The sequence below is a fragment of the Schistocerca serialis genome, chromosome 1, assembly GCF_023864345.2.
Source record: "Schistocerca serialis cubense isolate TAMUIC-IGC-003099 chromosome 1, iqSchSeri2.2, whole genome shotgun sequence".
Classification (NCBI taxonomy): domain Eukaryota; kingdom Metazoa; phylum Arthropoda; class Insecta; order Orthoptera; family Acrididae; genus Schistocerca; species Schistocerca serialis.
In genome coordinates, this window is record NC_064638.1 from 679,784,391 (window position 1) to 679,808,206 (window position 23,816).

General features: G+C 39.1%; 1 protein-coding gene across 1 annotated transcript in view; it reads left to right on the forward strand.

Annotated features, from left to right (window-relative positions):
- The window catches only part of LOC126480306 (RNA helicase aquarius), a 346,791-nt gene that overhangs the window by 202,791 nt on the left and 120,184 nt on the right, over positions 1–23,816 (forward strand). The window contains exons 12-15 of the mRNA XM_050103855.1: positions 260–357; positions 3,481–3,618; positions 11,118–11,335; positions 12,387–12,556. Of these exons, the coding sequence (XP_049959812.1) occupies positions 260–357; positions 3,481–3,618; positions 11,118–11,335; positions 12,387–12,556 (624 nt within the window). The remainder of the gene's footprint in view (positions 1–259; positions 358–3,480; positions 3,619–11,117; positions 11,336–12,386; positions 12,557–23,816) is intronic.

A 23,816-nucleotide genomic window follows, 5' to 3' on the forward strand; every position in this document is an offset into this window, starting at 1 on the left:
TCTAATCTACTTTCCATCTTCCTCCATTTCTTCTTTTGCATTTTGTAGAATACCAACTCAAAAAAAGAGGAAGAAATGTCACATATTTATGATAAAAATTGTATATTAGTAACGACATGCAATACTTTTAATTTTTTTTCATGTTTGACGCAAGAGAGCCCTCTTAAACTACTTTAGCTGTTGTCAAAGCTACAAAATGCGACTGTGTCATTTGAAGATATCCATAGTCTTAATTCTTGCACTAATCTACTTGTTCCAGGCGTGCAGAGGATGGAAGTGTTTTCTATGGTGGATGGGCACGTATGGCTCAACCTATTGTTCATTTTGCAGTTGTTGAAGTGGCAAAGCCTAACATAGGTAATGTTATATTACACTAAACAATTTTCTGGTAAGAGAATATTTTAATGGAAAATAAAGTATTTTAGCGAGTATATGGCTCAAAATAAGTGCTATCTAGATTTTGAATTCAGATTGCTCGACACACACACACACCAAGTGTGATTTGTACATGTAGGTTGTGGTATATCCCATCTGAACTAATTTTTTGTATTACATTAGTTGTTATAGTGCTGTCAGTGACAAAAATATCTGGATGGACTGGGATAGAATGTTCCCTCCCTCCCTCCCTCCCTCTCTGGTGTGTGTGTGTGTGTGTGTGTGTGTGTGTGTGTTTTTAAGCATTCCTGTCAAATTTCAAGGTATGGATTTGGCTTACTTCAGTCAGTAGTCATTAAATGTTATTCTTGTTCTTTTCATCTTCTTAACTGACAAGAACCTTAGGTACAGCAACCTTACACTATGTCAAATGCATGCATAATTTATGCTGGAATGAAATGTAATCTAACAATTTCTACTTTTCTTCAATAATTTTTCCGACAATCTTCATATATACATATACTCTATGTATTGATCAAAATCACTTGCAGTATCCATCAGATAACAAAAGATTTCTAACTTGAAAACACTACTTAAAAATTCAAAATGACAGATCACGTAATTTGCTTCATAGAGATGATAGCCATTATCATATTTTCCTTGATTTATTCTGTGGATGACAAGTTTCTCCAACATAAGCCAACAATTCATGGAGTACACAGAGACTTTTTCTCTCAAAGTTACTGTAATCGTCATCCCATCTTGAAGATATGCCTTTTCTCTTAGCCTGGTTCTCCACATGCACATAAAGCAATGAATCCACACAGTAGTTGGGCTCTCCTATATAATAATTTATGTTATCTTTCTTCCATTTGTGGGCATCATGAACCCGCACAGTATCTGTGCTCTCCTACGTAATAATTTGTATTACCTTTCTTCCATTTCCAAGTATTATTTGGCTGCAAGGCATACATAAGAATACAAACAACTCTTCTTGAGTGATATGTAACTCCACAGTGTGTGTGTGTGTGTGTGTGTGTGTGTTTTCTTTTTACTCAGGTAGATGCTGTGCTTTGAATTATATGCACTGCAATATCAAGATACTTAAGTTGATTACTATTTAATGGTTTCATTTTGTTTAGTACCTTTATGAAGTGGTTAACAATTTGAATTATTTGTGGGAAATAAATGTCTTACATGTTTGCAGAACTAGTGATGATATTTGTTTCCTGCTAAGAGGTCTTAGCTCTTTTTCAAGATCTTGCAAATGCAGTCATAAGAAATTCATGTCAAATTAAAAGAAATATACAACTGAAGCACAGTATCCACTTCACTTCAAAGGTGCAGACCATCTTTATGGAAGTCAGCCATCCTGATTCATATTTCCTGTGGGTGAATATTTTGGATGAATATTAGAATGATATGTTGAAACAGGTTACAGCTGCGTATGCTTTGTTATGCGACAAGGATTTTTAAACAATGATAGTACTCTTGTACAAGAATATTGTGCATTATTCTACGGTGTATTGTTGCTGTACGCCAAATGTGTTTTCAAAGTTTTTGGCATGCTCTAAACCAGTGATAGATTGGTAAATGAGAGACAATGAAAATCTAATGTGGTACTAATCTTTAATTGATTAGCATTTCCAGTATGAAGGTAATAGTTCATAAGTTAAGCCGTTAAATGAAGTATGCCATGTGCTAAATTCTTCCCATTAACATAAAATGTCTTTTTCACTGTCTAGACAGGTAGTACAATCTATTTGATAGGCAAATGTGCCAAGTGTTTCCTTCCAATACCAGAATTTGAGGATGATGAAAATTGTTCTTCATAAAAGTCTCTTTCTATGTACTTTTTCCATTTGCTCCTGCCTCTTTCTTCTACTACTGTAATTAGTTCTGTTTTTACAAGTCATTTTAAAATTTTTCCCTTACTTTTACTTTTTTTGCTTTTATTTCTGTTCCCATTTCTGCCCATTTTTTAACCTTTCACTTGTTTGCTGCATCATTTAATATGCATTTCATGCAATTCTAGTGCCTCTTGCTCTTATCTTTTTCAACAAACTTCAATTCTACTGTTAATCCGTATGTGCCTGTGGTCTGATCTGTTGAGTGTTATATTTTCTAGCCTGATTATTTAAAAGAGCTGCCACTCATTCTTTTATTTCTGTTTCTTCCTCCTCCAGAAAAATAAATTATATAATAGGTGACCCAGTCATGTCCTAGTCCAGTTTTTGTTTATAATATGTGAAGTGAAAAATAAATAAAACAACTTTGAAATTATTTATACATCTGCTTCCCAGTTGACAGTTGATTGATGTAATACAGAGAATACATATGTTGAAGGGAAAGAGAAGAAAAAGATCTGTGTTGCCAAAATTGTTTGTAGGAGAAATGATGAGGGAAGAAAGAAATGTGTAATAAGTTACAATGAATCAACCAACTGGGAGGAGGGGGGGAACACTGTGAATCTTTTTCTTCTCCACCCTCTCTTGGAAGATAATTAAGGGAAAGAATAGGTGTGGAAACTGTGTGAAGGTAATTAAGGTGCACTGTTTGAGATTGTAATAGTAGAGAATTATTGTGAAGCTGGTTCGATGAACCCTCTGCCAGGCACCAAAATGTGATTTCCAGAGTATCGAAGTAGATTTAGAAATAGATGAGAAGTTCAGGCTAAGGATGCTAAGTTTGTGTTGGCTACTGCAAAAGTAAACATTGATTTTTTTGTGTCAGAAACATAAGTTCTTTATTCAAAGTAACAAAATTGAAACTACGAGTTGAGATGGGAGATGAAAGATGATTTAATTTTTTACCCTAAGGGAAAACCTTTTGTTCCATCTTAGCCTCTCTCTCTCTCTCTCTCTCAGATAGACTCAATTTCTCGCTGACTTTTTCACTACTTAGTGTATCTGCTTGGCACTCTCACTTTTATCATTTTCATCCTTTGTTATTTGATCTCCCAAGGAGCTGTCTTTGATGCTGAAGATTTTTTGTATAATTTAATCATTAGTTCATCATGTGCATCTTATGTTTAGAAAGTAAGTTTCATTGTTTTTACTATGTTAGCATCTAAGGCATCCTTCACGTTTCTTTTGTACTGCTTAGGGGAAAAGAGACCATCAAGAGTACGTGCTGACATCACTGTCAACCTGAGTGTACGTAATGAGATAAAAGCAGAATGGGAAGGTTTGCGCAAGCATGATGTGTGTTTTTTGATAGCTGTCCGTCCTACAGCACCTATTGGTTAGTATTACACATTGATAATTTTCATATTATGATCATGTATTTATAGTGCCGTCATTTTCTAGTGACTGTTAATTTTTGATTATTAAACATAAAAAAAATTCATGCAAATGAATTAATTTTATTTATGAAATAATGAATTCCTTGTGATGCTATTGCTGGAATTTCATGTTTAACATGCTCCACTTGTGATTTAGAATCACACATTCTAGGCGATATATTGTAAATCACTTTCATGCTGTTACTAAGTACAGAGTGTTTCGAAAAGGACTTTACAACTTTAAAAATTCATGTAAATATATTGAAAGAATACATAGTGCTGGGTTTAATGTTATTTTGTTGGGAAACACATCAAGTTTTTTTACCTTAAAATAAAGATGTCGTATGAGATTCCATTGGTTATCCTGCACACATCCATTGGAAGTCAGTTTCTTCCCAAACTCACTGTAGCATTGCAGATGTAGCTTTGCTCAGTGTTGGTGTAAATTCTTGCTCTGAGTTCAGGTAGAGAAGCCGGCACAGGAGGTACAAACATGATATCTTTGATGAAACTCCATAAAAATAAAAATTGAGTTGTGTCAGGTCTGCTGAACATGGGGGGCCATGCAGTTGGTGCATCACAGGCAATCCATTGGCCTTGAAAACGGTCACTGCACCACCTTGCATGAAATAAACATTTCTTAGTCATCTCATCGATCTGTGGTATCAAAAATTGTTGTAACATATGCAGGTACACTATCCCATGGATGGTTCTCTCGCAAAAAAAAAGTGGCCATACACTTAGTTTTTGCTCAATGCAGTTTAGGATTATCAAGAACATTTTGCATTGTTTGATGTGGATATGCTTTACCCCAAATTCTTCAGTTGTGTGTGTTAATCTAGCCAGTTAAAAGAAAAATCAACTCATTAGAAAAGGTGATTTTGTCCAAAAAATTTTCATCCTCGTGTAATTGATTTAACATATCTGCACAGAAGTTCTTGTGAACAATTTTATCAGTGTCTTTTTTTTTTTTTTTTTTTTGCTTGTACGATAGTCAGTTTGTACGGTTTGAAAAGCAAACAGTTTCTTAGTACACGCCAAACAGTTGTGTATGGGATTTGCAGTTTGCGAGATGCTTGTCAGGTCAGTTTCGTAGGGCTGTTGACAAAACATTGTCTTACTCGTTCAACGACATCATCAGATGTGCTTGGACGACCTGATGATTTCCCATGTCTTACTGAGCACCCTGTTTCTGCAAAACATTTATGCCATTCATAAATTGTAGGTCTACCAGAAGGATCTTTAGCGTACTTGGTACTGAAATTATGCTGAACTATTGTTGCCGACTTTGATTCTTAAAACCAAAACACACAGCTAGCATGCTTGGATCCAGTGAAGGCAGCCATCTTTAACACAACTGTCAGTAGCACTCCTTATGGTGCATTTCGGCACTAGAGAACTACGCGAGACAAATCTTGATGCATTTTCCTCTAAATTAACATTACAACCACCGCTGTAGATGCTATGAATTAATTTACATGAATTTTCAAATTCGTAAAGTCCTTTTTGAAACACCCTGTGTACTCTCAATAAGTGTTCCTTTCTAAGAAGGAAATGCTTTGTCAGGTGGAGCCATTTGAAATGCACACATACTGAGTGTGGTCATTCAGTGATTAAAGCATAAGACTCACATTAGGAAGATTGGGGTTAAAATCCCCAACCAACCCTGCAGGGTTAGATGGGAAGACAGTACTTGGTGTTGCACTGTGTGCCCTGCAATGCTTCTGGTGTTGCGAGTTCCTCCAAGGCATATGACAGAACTGTGCAATTAGAAATATTAAGTCGCAACAAGTGCTCACTTCCCCCCCTCCCCTTTCTTCTCTTTATCCCTCTCCTCCCTCTCTGACAGCAAAAAAGATAAAAATTGTGGAATCACTGATTGACATTTGTGGACATAGTAATGAAATCTTAAATTTCTGAAAATATGAGTCCCAACCTCTAGTAAAAAGATAAACTGAAAGCAGAAGCTATCTAATATTACCAAATGAGGACCAAGAAGTAGTTATGTCGTATCTGGTCTCACACAAGTGTATTCCACAAAAAGAGCTAATTACGTTATAACAGTGTGAAACTATTTTTTGTTATATGTTGCAGTTTTTGTATAAACAAAAGAACATTGAACAATAGGGATCAATCGAATGAGGCAGCACAGTTGTTAAAAATCAGCTTCATGTTTCAGGGGATGAATTTTGCTCTACCTGCCCGTCCTGATTTAGGGTTACTTAAATCATGTCACGCAAATGCCAGGATGTATCCTTCAGCCAGGTGATGCTTGACCGTCAGTCTTCTAAAAATGTTCTTATGTTGTATGTTTTATGTGCCTATATATTTGGCTTATTTATTTTCACGATGAAAATGTTCTGTACCATTATCAGGTGAACCCTGGATGAGTAAATAAATAAATACTAATTATGTTCATATAAAAATGTTGACATTTCTTGAAACAAAATTTGTGTGGCAGTTAGAGTATATAGTACAATTTTTTTTTCACTTTACATCTAGCTTTTAGAGTATGTCGTCTGTCCAAGAACAAAGTAAAAGCACCTTTTATATCTTATAATAGTTCAAATGGCTCTGAGCACTATACGACTTAACTTCTGAGGTCATCATTCACCTAGAACTTAGAACTAATTAAACCTAACTAACCTAAGGACATCACACACATCCATGCCCAAGGCAGGATTTGAACCTGCGACCGTGGCGGTTGCTCGGCTCCAGACTGTAGCGCCTAGAACCGCATGGCCACTCCGGCCGGCTGTATATTATAATGAACTGTATTTGTACATTATATACCTAATCAGTTTCTTATTTTCTGTATTCAGCTTACTGCACATCTGTGATAAGTGGCTTCACTGAACACATTAATTGCCAATGCTAGTGTTATAGAAGCTGACAAATCAGACATCTTGTCATTACTAACACTGAAAGAAAACAACCTTACTCTGCTGTAGAGTGTGTGTGACTCATTGCAATTGTGTATTTGATCCGAATTTGAACATAGGTCCCTGCTTCTCGAGAGCTGTGTACTACCCATCGTCTAAGAATACCCCATGAACTGACTCAGGTTCTCAACTTGTACTGCCTTCTCCCGAATGCAGCATATATTGTGCATAGAGTAACACAATTCCTCCTCATATTAACTTGAGGCTAAAGTATAAAATGTAGTCCTTGCTGTATCCATTCTCTTGGAGTGGTCAGACTCACAGCACTTAGGGGCATCTTGTGCAAAGACTGGAAGGTAAGTGTAGAATACCATGTTAAGCTGAGGCTTTGAATCATTTTGCTCAAATTGTATAATTGGTGGTGCGACTCCCATTCAAAGGAAAGTATGGATTTTAAATCTTAGTTAATTACTGCTAGTGCACTTGTAATAACTCTCACATACTCTTGATTCTGTTTACCTCTCTGATTTTACAATATTACCACCACTTCTGTTGCAGGATAATGCTTTTTATTTCCCACATTATTTCTCTCTGTCTCTTGCTTTCTGTATTTATTTTCTCCCATGCCTAAGATATCTTATTTTTTATTCATTTCTTTAATAATTTGTTCTTTTCATGTCTTATTCGTATCAAATGTCTTGTTTACTCCTGTGTCCTTATGCCTATGAACCTACTTTTCCTGCTATCAGTTCACAGCCTCCTTTGTTACAATGTGGTGCCAACAGGGTGATGATGATGGGTTGTAATTTGTTAAACACCATAACTTGCAATAGGTTTACGTATTGCCAGTGTGCTTCTGTCTTGGATTCTTCAACCCACATTTGTTTGATGATTTTTCTGACATTTTGCTAGCATGAGTGGCTGGCATTGTCAAAGCTTCACCCTCCATTGCTGGTGGGAGGTATTTTGTCTGGTCATTACCGCTGTGGTTCTCCCCTTGCTATCTGCAACAAACATTCATGTGCATGTAGGTATTCGGTACATGCTGTGTCCCAGATTTGCCCTATGCCTTGTAACTAGCACAGCTATTTAGGATAGGTGTTGGTCCTTATCTACCTCCATAGCAAATTTTATACTGATCCTCACCATGGCTCCACCTGACAAAGGTGTTGTCGACATACCTGTACCTTAGCTTAGGTTTATGAGGACCCAAGGCTAGAGCCTATGTTTCAAAATCTTCCATTAATAAATTGGCCACCCTGGAGTTAGTTGACTACCTAAGACATCTAAAAAGTTTCCATGGCAGCATAAAATTTACTGTGGAGGTAGAACAAGATCAATCATACCATTTATAGGTGTGCTGGTTACGAGGAAAGATGAGAACCTGGGACATAGCACGTATCAAAAATTGGTACACATGGACTAGGGTGTGCACAAACTCAAATTTTCGCATGAGCTGGGAAGGAGGATTGATTTTTATGCTTGTAATGCTCACAAGATGAATATGTGAGCTGTAGCATCTTGAATGTGAGAGGCAACATGAATATGTGATGTGCAGCATCTCAGACCTGAGATGCAGCTCATGGAAAGCAAAATATAACACTCAGTGAAGTGTCATGTTGGAAGAAGAAATGGTGGGTACAGCCTTTTTGCCATACATCCCCAGTGTGATAGGCTGAATAGGCAGCATTTTGCACGGACTTGGCATAAAGACTTTTTACAAACTGCCCACAATCAAAGAGTTTCTGTGAATAGCAGAGGACAAACCCAATTGCAATGTCTGGAATATGCTGCATATCCTGTATGTATATAAAACTCTCTGTTGAAATGATGGGATGATCTATCGACACCAGGATCAATGGCATTGCAGATAGGGACTGGTGGAGAAATTGGCCCGGGGCAGAGCATGCACTGTATGAGAAAGACCACATAATAAAATTCACCAAAGTGGAAGTTTTGGTGTGGAAGAGAGCTACCATGGCCACTTGTTCATGGAAGCCAGAGAAATCCACACACATGACAACAGCTTCAACTTGAAAGAGCAAAGCACCAAGGTAAACAGATCTTGGATTTCCATGCTGCAGCAAACGACCATTGCAGGTAGCAAGGGGACAACCACAGCAGTAATGCCTGGGGAATAGCCCCCAGACATTGACGTGACATGTCCATATAATCTCTGGCTGCAGGGTCGACTGCTGTCTGTCACCAGTAGTGGAAGGTGAAGCTTTAACAATGCCAGCCATTTGTGCTGGTGAAATGTCAGAAAAATCATGAAACCAGTGTCGACTGAAGAAACCGAGACAGAAGCCCACAGGCAATTATATCAACAAGTGGCCACAAAAGCCTCAATAATTTTGCGCATTCTATTTAGTACTGCAGCTTTTGGTTTACTTGATATAATGCTCAACATTCCTTTCCAGGCCTGAGGCCTTTTCTGTATTTAACAGGTTCAATCTTTCAATAGAGTAAAGGCAGCAACCAGCCACTGTTAATAAAGCTATTTTTGAGGAACAAAGATGTTGTTATTTCTTTGAGCTGACAGGTCCATCATTGGGTGGCTCTTCACATTTAAAATTACATTATACCGTGCTTGTGATTTATACTGATTTTCATTGTGGCGAAAGTTCCTAGCGGTTGTGATGCCATCAAATATTCCTGTACGCTATCTGTGTCTTCATAGTTCAGAAAATTGTTAAATCTTGCGTGGCATTTAGCAAAATATTCACTTCTTTGTGAGCAGTGTAGTAAAAAGATGCAGGATTTTCTTTGACATTGTGAGTGAATTTCTCTCCCAATACTGCTCTCCTGTGGTGTCTAATGCAGAGGATCACAGCATATTACTAGAAAAGCTTAAGCGCTATGTTATAAGTGGGAAAGCAGCAGATATTATAAAATCATTCATGGAAACAGAGAACAGTGTGTAGAAATAAAACAAAATGTGAACAGCAATATTACAAATCTCTACTCAAATTTTGAATTTGTTAAGTATGGAGTGCCTCCAAGATCAATGCTGGACACACTACTTTTTACTTTATATGTAAATGATATGCCAAGGTGGAAATGCTGTCATGCATGTAGATGACATGCCATTTGGTATAAGTAGTATTTCAGCAGCAATCTTCTCTAAATATGGAAAATGGAAACAATTATTTCAGAGGAAATAATCTTTTTATAAATGTAAATTAAACCACATATATACAGATAAATGCAAACAAAACACGTAACTTGAACAATATTACTATCAAGCTTGGAGACTTGAACCTAAAAGAGACAGAAAGTTATAAATTCCTGGGTGTACACTGGATAGGTTCTTGGCTTGGGAGATCCATACAAATGATATTTGTCAGACATAGGAGTTATACAGCAAACCAATTGCAAATAACTGTTTGGTACCTTAATTATACCAAACAATTATTTGCAACCGGTTGGCTGTATAATTCCTTTGTTTGAAAACTGTGTACTGCTACTGAGAAACAGCCATGTTTAAAACTGAATAATGTTTGTCGTAGAGTGAATTCAAATATATTTCTAATGATAAAAATGTCAAGTACATTAAGCACACAAATGTTGCTAACAATTTACTGTGGGCTCGTTCATTCACAAATTTCATATAGTATCCTGGTCGGGGGAAATTTTGCAAATGTGTACATACAAAGAGTACTAAAGCTATGAAAGAAGAGTGCAAGATGCATAACAAAATTATCTCCTTGAGATTCCTGCAGAAATAAATTCAGGGAATTAAGCATATTAACATTAGCATCACTATACATATATGAAAGAATTATTTATGTAAAAAGTAATCATGCTTCATTGTTAGATGGAGTTATCCATGACTGTAACACAAGCAATAAAACTGATTATCATTTTGAAGGAAATCAGCTCAAATTAACTGACAAAGAGCGTGTAAAATTAGGATGCCTTCTATACAACAGTTTGCCAGACTATATAAAAATAATATAAAACATGTCTGCCTCCAAAAATAAACTAAAATGGCACTTAATTTAATCTTGCCCATATAGCATTAAAGAATACCTTAAAGCAAAAAATTAATGTAACGTTTCATATGTAACTGTGCAAACATGTAAAAAAACTTTCAGAAAGCATAAAGTGATTTTAATTATTGGTAACTATGTATATATATCAACATTTTTAAAATTTTTTGATTTTTTAGATGCTTGTATTGTAGATGCTATTTTTAAAGAAGTCTGTCGTTTTACTGATTTATACATGTAGTTTTATGTATTTTTGAAACTTGTAATTCTTGAACTTCAAGTAAGCTAGTCCAATACCATTGTACAGAATGGTCCACAGACATAAATAAATAAATCAAGCAATCGTTGGTTTATGGGTCATTAAGAGTAGTTCAAAGAAGTTTAGTACCTATCATATGACATTAATTCAGACTCTGGGATACAGCACTTACAAGAACCTTCATTGGTTGCATGTTTGGTGAGCAACCAACTTTTTCTGTGGTAAGATTAATATTTGTAGCGTATGTGATTATATGAATATTTTTAAAAAATGAGACAAAACATGTTATCTAAAACGTGCTTCCATATTTTCTTAATATCTAATAGGTACAAAGTATGACCAGCGAGAGCCTTTTGTGCCTCAGGTTGGTCTGACATATGTTCGTGGCTGCGAAGTAGAGGGCATGTTGGATCAGAATGGCCGTGTCATTGAAGAAGGACCAGAGCCAAAACCACAACTGCCTGGAGAACGACGAACTTTCAGGGTGTGGCTTGATTGCAATCAATATTGCAAGGACATGGATCTTGCCAGCCAGGGACATGAGGTATTGTAATATAAAAAATAAATTAGTAGAATATTCATGCAAGATAAGAAAAGAAGAAATGTAAACCAGTGTCTTAGACAACTTTACTATGTGGGAACTTAAAATATAATTGGAGCGATTGAAGCTGTACTGTGTGAAACTAAACAAAACTAACAAATGAGAAAATGTCGAGTTAATGCCAGTAAGTATGCAACTTCTGATTAAAGAAGACATATTGACAGAAAATATTGTGGAGAGATAAAAGTAAGTATGCTAAAGTGTGATACAAATTTGTATGAGAGATAAGACAGCAATAGGAAAGTGTAAGGAATGTGGGAAGAGGAATGAATGTGACACTTCTCTTCATTTGAGTGTGAGGCCAAATAGATAATGGAAATCACATGCACGTCTTGATTTTGTTCCATATATCAATACAGAAGCAACTTATTTTCATCTAAGATGATCAACTATGGAGTTATCACTTTCAGTGGAACTCTGAAGACATTATTTAAGTAAACTAGATAAGACTTATACCCTTCCTTTCCAAAAGAAGGAATTTTTGGCCGTAATACAGTGAGATGTCTCCATAGCCATTAATAAGTAAGGACTTTTAGTGCTAATATATCTTACTGACAAAATTAACAGAAAATGTATATAATGTGAATGTTGACTGAGGTGCTGAATTAATAACCTCGATTTGTTGTGTTGTAATGAATTATTTCTGTAATTAATCATAACACTTTTTATAAATGATTTTAATGTGCTGTAGCTACTCACCATACAGCGGAGATGCAAAGTCACAGATAGGCACAACAAAGTTTCAGTTGCCTGAGACTACAGCCATGTGTGTGTGTGTGTGTGTGTGTGTGTGTGTGTGTGTGTGTGTGTGTGTGTGTGTGTCTCTGCCGTCTATTGTTGATGAAGGCCATACTGGCGAAAAGCTTTATTTGAGACATGTTTTTGTTGTACCTTTCTGCAACTCAGCATCTCCGCTATATGGTGAGTAGCAACTTTCTTTTTCACAATATTGTTACATTCCATTCTGGATTTTCCATTGTTTAATGTACTGTAGGATGTGTACGAGACATTTAACATTCTGATGAGGCGGAAACCCAAAGAAAACAATTTCAAAGCCGTGCTTGAAACAATTAGGGAGTTAATGAATACAGAATGTGTAGTCCCTGACTGGCTTCATGATATCATCTTGGGTTATGGTGATCCGGGAGCAGCACATTACACCAGGTATGTTTGAAATCTCGTCTCATGTTTTTAATGAGGATAGTGAAATGACTTGTAACCTCCGATACAATACTTTCCATGCTTTCACAATGATTTAGGTGCATCTTATCACATAACTTCACCAAAGCAATGGAAGAAAGAAACTATAATATTCTGTTTTCTTGCCATCTGCCTAATTTAAGATACAAACCCAGTCTTTTGCTTCTTTTTCCATCCATCATCTCCTCCTGTGTGTTCCTCTCTCTCTCTCTCTCTCTCTCTCTCTCTCTCTCTCTCTTTCTCTCTCTGTCTGTCTTTTTTTTCTGTTTCATGTGCTTTCACCATTCATTTATCTTTTTATATTCTTTCCTTCTTTGCAAGACACTTTACATTTTGATGTTATTGTTACAAGTTTATTGTGCTGAGTGCATCACTCAAACCTCAACAAAACGTGGCATTCCACATGAAGGCCTTTTCTATCCTTTTAATCGTTAAACACAGTGTAGGCTCTGATTTAGATATTCTGAAGCCATTTATGTTAGTAGGTGATATTACACTGGAACTTCGATTTTGTGTTAACCAATTTTATGTTTTTCACCATTCTACACCATAAATTTGTAGCCTCTGTGGAAAACCTGTAAGATCAATGCCAAAAATTCCCTAGTTTTATGCTTCTTCCTAGTAAGGTTTAATTTGGCTCTACGTTCTTACTCGACGTCTCACTTGGCTTCCTCCCATTTTTTTCCTACTGACGTTTGATGTGTCTGCACAATATATAAGTGGCACAAAAGACAGACATTTCGCACCATGGGTGGCAGCGGAGTTAAGGGAATATTTCAGGCCGTTGTGGAGTGGGGTACATGAGAGAGGAAACACTGACTTAATCCCTGATCGGCATTGCCAAAACAGCTTGAACATTTAGCTTCACTGCGCAATTTTGATACAATTACTGTTAGGTTGCAGCAGCAATGGAAAAACAGGACAGCTGATCTGAAGTGTTCTGGTCCAAGCGAATATGTGATGAAGGATCCCAGCCTTCACCTTTTCTTGTGCCACATATAACTAAGTCTTGTCTTTCTGCACGTATTTCCAACGTACTGTGTTCAGCAACAATATTGCTATCTTGAAGAGTCTCGAAGAATATACTCAGTCAGAATCAAGGAAACATTGGCCAATTCCAGCTGGTGACCTCTTATTGTCTGGGAACTTGTTATGTCATCCAACAGCCAGTGCAACCACCACACCATACTAACATATGTAAAATGAGTTCGCCTGCTGGATGTGTTGAGAGGGAGAATAACCCTTCGATTATGGAAGTGTTGGTAGGGGTGAAAACATTTTGTGAAGTGCTGAAAAAAGCAGATCATGTGCTGTGGCAGAGATGTCACATGGAAATAGAACAAGGGTTTTGCGATAGCACATCTTAAAGTCTTTTGTGTTCAAATCTGACACAATAAAGTTGTCACAACTACATACACTACTCGCATATATACTTCACACCACACACTATAGAACATAAAGATCGGCAGCAGTGCCGAGCAGTTCTAGGCACTTCAGTCTGGAACCGCGCTGCTGTTACGGTTGCAGGTTCGAATCCTGCCATGGGCATGGGTGTGTGTGTTGGCCTTAGGTTAGTTAGGTTTAAGTAGTTCTAAGTCTAGGGGACTGATGACCTCAGATGTTAAGTCCCATACTGCTTAGAGCCATCATAAAAATTGGCAGCAGTGATAGAAGGCATGAAGTGAAACTTTAGTGCCTGGGCTTTTGTTCTAAAATTGACATTTTCTGTGATGTACAGGTGACTTCTAATAAGCTTGTAATGTCAGTTGGGAAAGTAAACTCATTTTTTCATGTCTGTTTCTCTCATCAAGCCTACAATAACACTTCAATGGGATGGAGAATATGAAGTGCAGTGAGCATATGAAATGCAACTCATAAGAAGAGTATTAAACAATAAGAGCAATGATGACAAGGTTTGTCATTAAGTAGATGTCCACATTTATGATTAGGGTTTAACCACTTAGCTGCTGTAATATTTTATATTTTTCCATGCTACTTTATCTCAGTTGTACACAGTGTATAGAATAAAAGATTACTCTATCTCCTAACTTATCTTACAAAATTGATGAAGATCCTTTAGCTTGTAGCTGCAGAAAATTTCTGTGTCCGATCAAATTCCTTTTCACTGAAGTTCGCCTCATTGCATCACATTTACAGTAATCCTTTTATTTAAATAGAACCCACCAAATTATCACTGTCCAACCTAACCTAGACCTATTGTTTGTAGTGTGTGATCTGATATTTTAATTTTGAAAGTATTTTACATTACAATACTCAATTTCTAACACTCCTTCCAATCTACCCTATACCTGCTGTCTGTAGTGAGTGATCTAATATTTTAATTTTGACAGTGTTTCACATTATGATGCATGATTTCTAACTGCATGTCTTTCATATGCTATGGGTGGACTTTGGAAACACACTACACCGTGTGACTATTGCACTGTTACTTACCAACTTCACATTGATAGTGCCAACAAGCAAGCAATGTAAAACATGACAGAATTAGGTGGTGCAATGGTTAGCACACTGGACTCGCATTCAGCAGGATGACGATTCAAACCTGCGTCCAATCTTTCATATTTAGGTTTCTTTTGATTTCCCTAAATTGGTTCAGGCAAATGCCGGGATGGTTCTTTTGACAGCGCACGGCCAATTTCCTTCCCCATCCTTCCATAATCTGAGCTTGTGCTCCATCTCTAATGACCTTGTTGTCAATGGAACATTAAACAATAATCTTCCTCGTCCATAAAACATGTGCACTATACAATGATGAGTGAGGACCAAGACCGTGCGGTGTTGACTTCATGGCATAGACCAAAGAATTTACATGGTGCATATATATTCTGGACTGTACGGGCTACCCTTTTGGTGGGGGAGCGAGCACTTGTTTGCTGTGGAAGGGGGTGAATGGGCAGGATTTGTTCCAGGTCGAAAGCTGTCGCTAACTTTTCCTCCCTAGCTGGCCACAAACTGCTTTCATATCAACTTGATTTGTATTCGCCGATCAGCATATCAACATACACTTTCCTACGTCATTTTGACGTCACTTCCTCAACTTGTTCAGCTACAGACAAGCTCTCCCCTCAGCATAATGAACAAGGAAAAGTTTACAAGCAATGCACTAGAGGTCACTGCCCTTGTGTCACCAGCATATGCACTATGTTGCACTGCCATTGTCTACAGAAGGAAAACATACACCTCATGTGTTACATTCCGACACCTTCCACCATACTTCATAGTTTTCAGTTTAATTCACCATGTTCATCAATTTTTTCTTCTTTCTGGCTTAACACAAAGGAAAGCTCTCTCAAAAACGGGTGTTTTGATGTATAATTTGTGGTCATAGCATGTCAGAAAATAGATTGATTACCTTGTACCCAGGAACCAGCTTCAATTTTTTTTAAATGAGTTTTTACTTGCTGTTACAAATATGTGATTTCTTAAGAACTGATGACATTCATTACCACAAATTATTGTATAAACATTATATTGTATATTTAATTTCCTTCACTTATACAGTGTATTGGAGAGGATTATGATTTTTAATCATACATGCCAATAGATATGTTTTTGCTCGGATTTTGGGGATTTTAACATTTTCCTTGATTCTGTATTTTCCTCAATTGTGCGTTTTTTAAGTCTGGACTACATGAAAACATAAAAAAGGGGTTTTGCTTGTAGAAACTCCACAGATATGTGTGCGAGACTAAAACGAAGAGAGAACTTTTTTTTTTTTTTTTTTTTTTTCAGAATGTTGGATGTCTGCATCTTCAACAACACAGATTTTAAAATTGTAGAGCATTCACAGATTGCTTATAACTTTCGTATATTGACATTTCACCTGACAGACATGAACATATTGGGAACTGCAGGAAATAAAATGTATTACTCTATCATAATATGAAATAAAATCACAGATTCCGGAATGTTAAATAATCTGGGTGTGTATAGTGCTGCTGCCAAATGTAAAATGGAGAAAGTTGGTTGTGTACAGTTAAACTAAATTCTCTGATCATGTACAGTTTAAAATTAAAGAAGAAGACATATCATTTCTTGCTGAGTGAATTGGAGCGCTATTGATACCATGTTTTACAGACTATAAGACACTAAGGACTGTAAGATGCACCTTAATTTTTAGCAGTTTTTTTAATAACATTTTTACAATTTTTATTATTACATTGCAAAAACAGACAAAATATTTTAGTTTATAAAAACAAACTGACCTTTAAAATCCCTGGATATCGTCATCTGAGCTTTCTTCTTCTTCTTCTTCTTCTTCTTCATCATCATCACATCATCATCATCATCATCATCATGGTTGTGCTCTTCATGTATAAGATGGTCTTCTCTGCCATCAAGAGCATTACTTATGCAGCACTTCTTGAAAGATTGAACAATAATGTCTGCTCTCACTCTAGACCATGACTGTTTTATCCATTGACACACTTGTTTGATTGTAGGTTGTCTAAAAGCTCCCTTCGGCATGAATTCATGCTGCGTTTCATCCATCATCCATTTGTTCCATTTCTCTCTCTTATAAACTCTTTAAGTGGTTTATTTATCAAGACATCAAGAGGTTGCAGTTGCGAAGTAAGTCCTTGCAGAAAAGCAGTGAGCTCTATATTTCCCTATTTCAATTTCTCTTTCACAGAATTTTTCAAATGACTACTAAATTGATCTAGCACACGAAGTGAAATCTTCTTCAGTGAAGAACCTTTCCTTCTCTCCCACATCCTGTTAATCCATAATTTCATACCAGCCTCATCCATCCAACCCTTGTCATGTACATGAACAATACTTGGCAGTATTTCAGAAGGTTTTGGCATTATTTTGCACTTGAAAATGATCAATGGATTAAGTTTAGTATCATCAGCACAACATGAAAGGACAACAGTGTAGTGCATTTTTTCAAGTCCACTTATTTTTATACTTACAGTTTTAAAACCTTTCATGGAAACAGTACTGTTATTCGACATATCAAATGTCAGAGGAGTTTTGCCCATATTTGCTATTTAGCTTAGTTCCACACTGGCTTTCTTTCAATGTGGAGTAATAAGGTAATGGAAAGATAATATTTTCTCTTCATACTCTTGTGGCATTTTCTGAGATATTTTAGTCTGTTAAATTCCACTATAGTGCATATTTGTTTCATTTTTGTATTAATTCCAATGCCATTTTGATAGTGTCCATGAATCCTTTTCATACTTCGTCTTCTAATTTTGGGCATTTTGCATTCAGTCCTCTATTTGCTTTAGTCTTCCTAATTTTTGTGAGCTCTTCTTTACTTGCCTGGCAATCGTGAATGATTTTTTTCTGTTGTTGGAGGACCAAAATGCCTCTCAACTGCCCTGTTTCTATGTTGTCCTGAATATGCTATTACCTTCAATTTAAGGCCAGCACCATATGAATACCTTTTATTTTTTATTATAAAACTAGCTACTAACAAAAATGTTGTAGTGTTACTGATAACACAAATCACTTTCAGTTCAAGTTCACTGGCACTATAGACTGCAATGACGCATCATAGGCTAGACAGTGTCCTGGGTTTGTGATGGTGGGGCAGGAGGAAGACAATGTTTGCAAGCTTGTGAACCTCCACAATTCATGTTTGTCACATCAGTGCACTGCTGCTGCCAATTGAATTCAGTGTTGCCAGATAGAAATAGGTTTCCCACAGCATCAGATATAGTGCCACCTGTAAGACTGGCTGGAATTTTAGATCTAACAATGGACATTCAGAGTAAGACGCCCCTGAATGTTGGAGGCAATTTTTTGAAGGAAAAAGTGCGTCTTATAGTCTGTGAAGTACGGTATATAGTTTGGTGGAAAACTACCACATTAAGCTTTAAAAAAGCGAGAAGGGGACGGGGGTTGGGGGCGGGGGCAGCACACAAACCCGTAATCATTAGACTAGGGTACCTATCTGCTGCTTGCAGGCAGTAACACACAAAAGTCTAAGACTGATAACCTATTACTAAACTAAATTTAAAATGCTGTAGTAAAATTACAAGTTGAAATTTTAACTACTACTTTTGTGTGTGTTCATTCACGTATGTCATTTTTACAACAGGTTATTAATACTTTAGTGTCTGCACTGGTATCACAACAACGCTACACAACACTGTTGATGCAGGTACTTCACAGGCCAACAGTGCCCCAGTAATAACAAGGGAACAGAACCCCATGAGTGAAACAAAAACTTGCCATGCGAGTCGATTTGCGGGAAGCAGCACTACCCAGGCCAGCTCATCTTTCTCAATCCGATGTCTGCTGGCGGGGATAATATATCCCTCTCCATTCAGAAGGCCACATACGGATGAAAATGCCAAGGCTTGGGCTGTGACCTCCAGCGCAGAGCCAGAGGGGCTGCTGAAGACCCTGCCCGGGAATCAACCACTGAAGGGGGCAATGCCAAGCCCATTGGTTCTGGCGGAAGGACATGGAAACCAAGGCTGCCAGGGGTCCACTGGCAGCAGTGGAGTTGAGGCCACCTCCATTGGCGAGGGAGGGAGGACATGGAGGAGGAAGAGGAGGAGGAGGAGGAGGGTGGGTGGGTCAGAATCCATGGCCTCCATATCAGCAGGTGCAAGTGTGAGCCTCGCTGGGGGCCAAGGCTACAGGTGATGGTAGGACTTCGGAGGGGGCAGCAACAGGGAAACACGCCACTGCAAGTGATAGCCTACACCCAAAACAATGTCACAACCAACTCTGCACCCCTTCCCCACCCCGCCAAATTAGAGTGCTGTGGCAGTGATGTCCCAACAGTGCACAGGTACAACTGATTTTCATGATGTGTCAGCTGCTCCCCACCAACATCCACCACAAGGAACTGTAAACCTTTGTGGCATGCTAAAACATCCAGCAGGCATCCCTGCTGGTGGCCAAGGGGCTAGGCCCAAATGGCGACCCCAGCTAGAAAATTTGGCGGGCTACGGTGACCCTGTGGCAGTTGCCCTGCAAACGTTGTTTTGGACTGCACCAGTTGACTGGTTTCACCTGGTACATAATCAGAACACATGGCAACACATTGTTGCAGGAAGAGTTAGGCACTGACTGCTTCATTTGGATTTGAATGTACACATGAAGTGCTCCACCTCCAAGTTAGAAGCCAGGTGAAATGGAGTGCTAGCCATATGCTGGATACCATTATGAATCTAAAAGTCTTCAAACTCCTGCATTACAAACTGCCTTCCGGTATTGACATACGGGTCCTGGGGGATCCCTCAATGGGGAAACTGACTACACACGAACAGTGGCAGTCAACAATGTGGAGAACAACTTGGCTACCTATGGGAAATTGGACACTGTGTCAGCCAGCAATAACTACATGTTGCCCAAAAATACATCTGCGAAATTGACGTGCACCTTGTCCCTAGGGTGCTTCAGGACTAGCCAAAGAGAAAACTAGTGCAGCCTAATTCAATACGCAAACCCTGCCAGCCCACACCAGACGTTTGATGTTAGGCCAGTAGACATGAATGTCGGCCAATGCTGTCATACAGCTTGCGCCCCATTGTGATGCATGCACCAATTGGAGTACGCAAGAGTGCAATTCTGGGTGGAGCACTACTTGACAGCATTTCTCCTCCATGGAAAGCATGGAGAACCCCTGGATGCACATCATTGTGTTGATCACATAAGAGAGAAAACGTATGCCATGCTAGATATCTAACTTAAGAGAGAGACTCTGGCCAACGCATCTGGACTGCTGAACCAATATGCCGGAAAAGTGGCTCAGCAGCCATGGTAGTTGTGACCTCTCACACTGTCAATGGAAAATCCAACAAGGTTTGCTGCAAGGCATCATCCAATGTGAACACGGGAGCCTCCTTCCGATTCAACTCTGGACTGAGTCGCTCCAGTAGCCACAATAGCTCATCAGCATTGGCATGCTGGATGGTGGACCAGTAATGAAAGTCATAGCAATAGTTACTGAGAAAGAGGAACCATTTCTGCAATTGGCAGGCATTCCTATCAGACAGCTTAGAATGAGGGACAAATAAGAAAACTAGCAGTTTGTGGCCGATGATGAGGAGGAATCTCACTCAATACAAAAAAAAAAACGTAAAACTTTTTAACTCTCAAAATAGTAGCTAACACCTCCTTTCCTAATTGGGAACAATTGTGCTGTGCCTCAGAAAGCCTCTTTGATGCTTAGGCTGTTCAGTGCCACCCATGTTCTAGTAGGATAGGAGTGTATCAGTGCCAAACTGGGACAGGTCACTGGCCAGGGATAGTGGTTTACCAGGTGTAAAAGAAACCAGACAGGAGGCAGAGTACAAACACACCTGTTTACAATCTGCAGACTAGATAGGCTGTATGCCAAACTGGCAGAGTCAGTTAAGATGATGGCAGATGTGTGTGGCCCAGGGAATCAACTGAGAATAATATGAAATCTTACCCTTAAGAAGACTGGAGCTCCTTCACGTTCTGGGGCTCCAGCAGCTTGACAATAGTTTTGATGTGGTCACTTGTCAGGGCGAGGCCATCTTTGCTAAGCACATTTTCCAAAATAATGCAACTTTGGGGAGGAAAAAATGCAGTTTTTCAGTTTTCAATGGAGGCCACTCTCCAGGAAGCATTGGAAAACTACCTGAAGGTTTTCTAAATGGTTCTCTCCTGTCAGGCCCGTGACTCAAATGTCATCAAGTAGATTGACACAACAGTCAATGCCCTGTATCAACTGCTCCAAATAGTGCTGACAACATCCTGGTGCAGACAAGATTCTGAAAGGCAAGTGATTAAACTAGTAAGGTTCAAAGGGGTGTTGAGGACCAAGGAAGTTCGAGAGACTGTGTCCAACGTCAACAGCAGGTAGCTTTTGAGTAAGTCAATGCATAGAAAATTCTGGTTGCCTGACAGCTTCACCAACAACTCCTCCGGTGGTGGAATTGGATATGAATCTGTGACACCCTCTGTTTAAAACCACTACAAATGCAAAGGACAATGCCAGGCTTCTGAATCACCACCAGACAGGGGGGTGGCCCATTGACTCAACAGAATGGGAGAAACAATGCCTTGATCCTTTAAATACTGCAACTCAGCCTTTACCTTGTTGCACATGGCAAAAGGAATGGGGAGGGGGTGACAAAATTTAGGTACCACCAACAGCTTGAGAGAAACATGTGCCTCAGAATTTTCAGCCTAGCCTAAAGTATTCTCAAGCAGTGGTCCATATGACCACAGCAAGGAAATTGTGAAAATTAATTAATTGAGACACTAAATGCCCTTCTATGACAATCTACAAGCAGGAAACAGATAAGGCATCCAGCCCAAAAATATTTTGCGCCATTGGTGAATTGACTACTAACAATGACAGTTGCTGTTACTCATGCTTATAATACTTGGAGGTGGAGAATTGCCCCTGCAAAGGAATGCACTGTTCACTATAAGACACAACCTGATGTAGTGGCTGGCGTACCTTCACACACCCCAAGAACCCATACTTGTCCAAATTAATAAGCCTGACCATCGCTCCCTTGTCGACTTGAAATTTGACTAGCCACTGCGCCCCCCATCATTCCTCACCCTCGTGCCCCCCACAATCATCAGTAAAATATGCTTGGGCAAGCCACATGATGTGACCAGGGATGGCCCCACATTCCAGCAAAAACACAGGGCGTCCGAAGACTGATGTGCAGCTCGCCGATTGTCACAAACCGTTGACGAATGGCCTCCTATTGGATACCCCACACATGGTTTCCACATGTGGGCATTCTCAACAAACATGCAACAAATGACAATTGGGACAGGACTGCTGGCTCACCCGGTGAATGGAAGGAGAATGATGGCAAGGACCTGAAAATAGCTACAGGCAGGAATTATGATGCTCCGACCAGTATGAACCTGCCATGCTTGGTGCAGCAAAGACTGGCAGCGCCGTGATGCCATTGTGCTGGAATCATTGACACATTATGACGTGGCAGAATATGAGGTTGCCTGGGGTACCTCGCAGGTGATTGGGAGCTGTTTACCATGCACACCTGATTGAGTAACCTGACAGTTATCAGAAAGGACAGCCCTTGCTGCAGCAATCACCTCATGCAATTCTGCGATGTGGGCAGTGTCGGCTAAAGAAGGGTCTGAAAAGGTCAATGCCCCTGTCTGAACCTCTGGATCAGGCGCTAACTGGAGAATCATGTGCCGAACTAGTAAATCTGTGTAAGAACACTCAAATTAACATTGCACGAGAGACCCTGTTGGCCAGCAATCGAGGCCACAGTGACTGTCTAGGATGCTTGTGATGCTGGTTAAACTGCAAATATGCCAACACCACTTGGGTTTAGTGTCCAAAGTACTGCATCAGCAATTGATAAAGCTCATCGGAGGGGAGTTTTGTGGGGTCAGTGGAGGGCTTCAAATTTTGAACAGTTCTTATAAACCTGCGCTGCTGGGCAACAAGGTGACCTTATCAACTGGATCAGTGATAGGCCTGACAGCAGTGCAGCAAGAAGTAGTGCAAGCAATTCTCCCACCTTTCTGTAGACTCAATGAAACAGGCAAACAGCATTGAGGGTGGAGAAGAAAATTGCACAACGGGTGCCTGGTACAACGCTGGCGTGAAGCAGCTCCCCATCCTGGTTCTTCAGCACCTGCATCTGCTCCTGCTGCTGTTTCTTTTGTAGGGAAAACTGTTCCCGCGAGCACTGCAGAACTGCCAGTCCATGGTGGCCAAAATTAACTCTGGGAAAAGGGAAACAAAAAATAGGATTGTGACACGCGTAAGAGCATCCCATCCTGTTTGCCTTTTAGGATCTGCACTGTCGTTACAGTGCTCTTACACTGGACTGTCAGCACGGGTAATTCACGAACTGACGGTAGCTGAATAATAATCAGAAAACATACCCCTGTGAGGGGAAATGAAAACTTGCCATATGAGTTAATCTGCGGGAAGCAGAAAGTTTGAACCCTCGTAGAAATGTGCACAGGCATAATTCAGCATGCGGCTGGTGCGGGCAGCTATTGACTGAGCACTTGGCAATAACATTCAGCATGATGCACAAGGTGAAGTTAGCAGTAGTTGTCTTTGATGTAAGCACTGGCCTGTTTGGTGTACTGCTGCTGCCCGCAGGTAAACACCTCTATCAGTGCTGATGTGCCCTCCATTGTAGGTTTCCACACTATTTCGTGGCACTACTAATGCCAGCTCATCTGCGTCTATTGCAATGTCTGCTGACAGAGATATGAAAAATACCATTACAATAAACATGTATTGTAAATA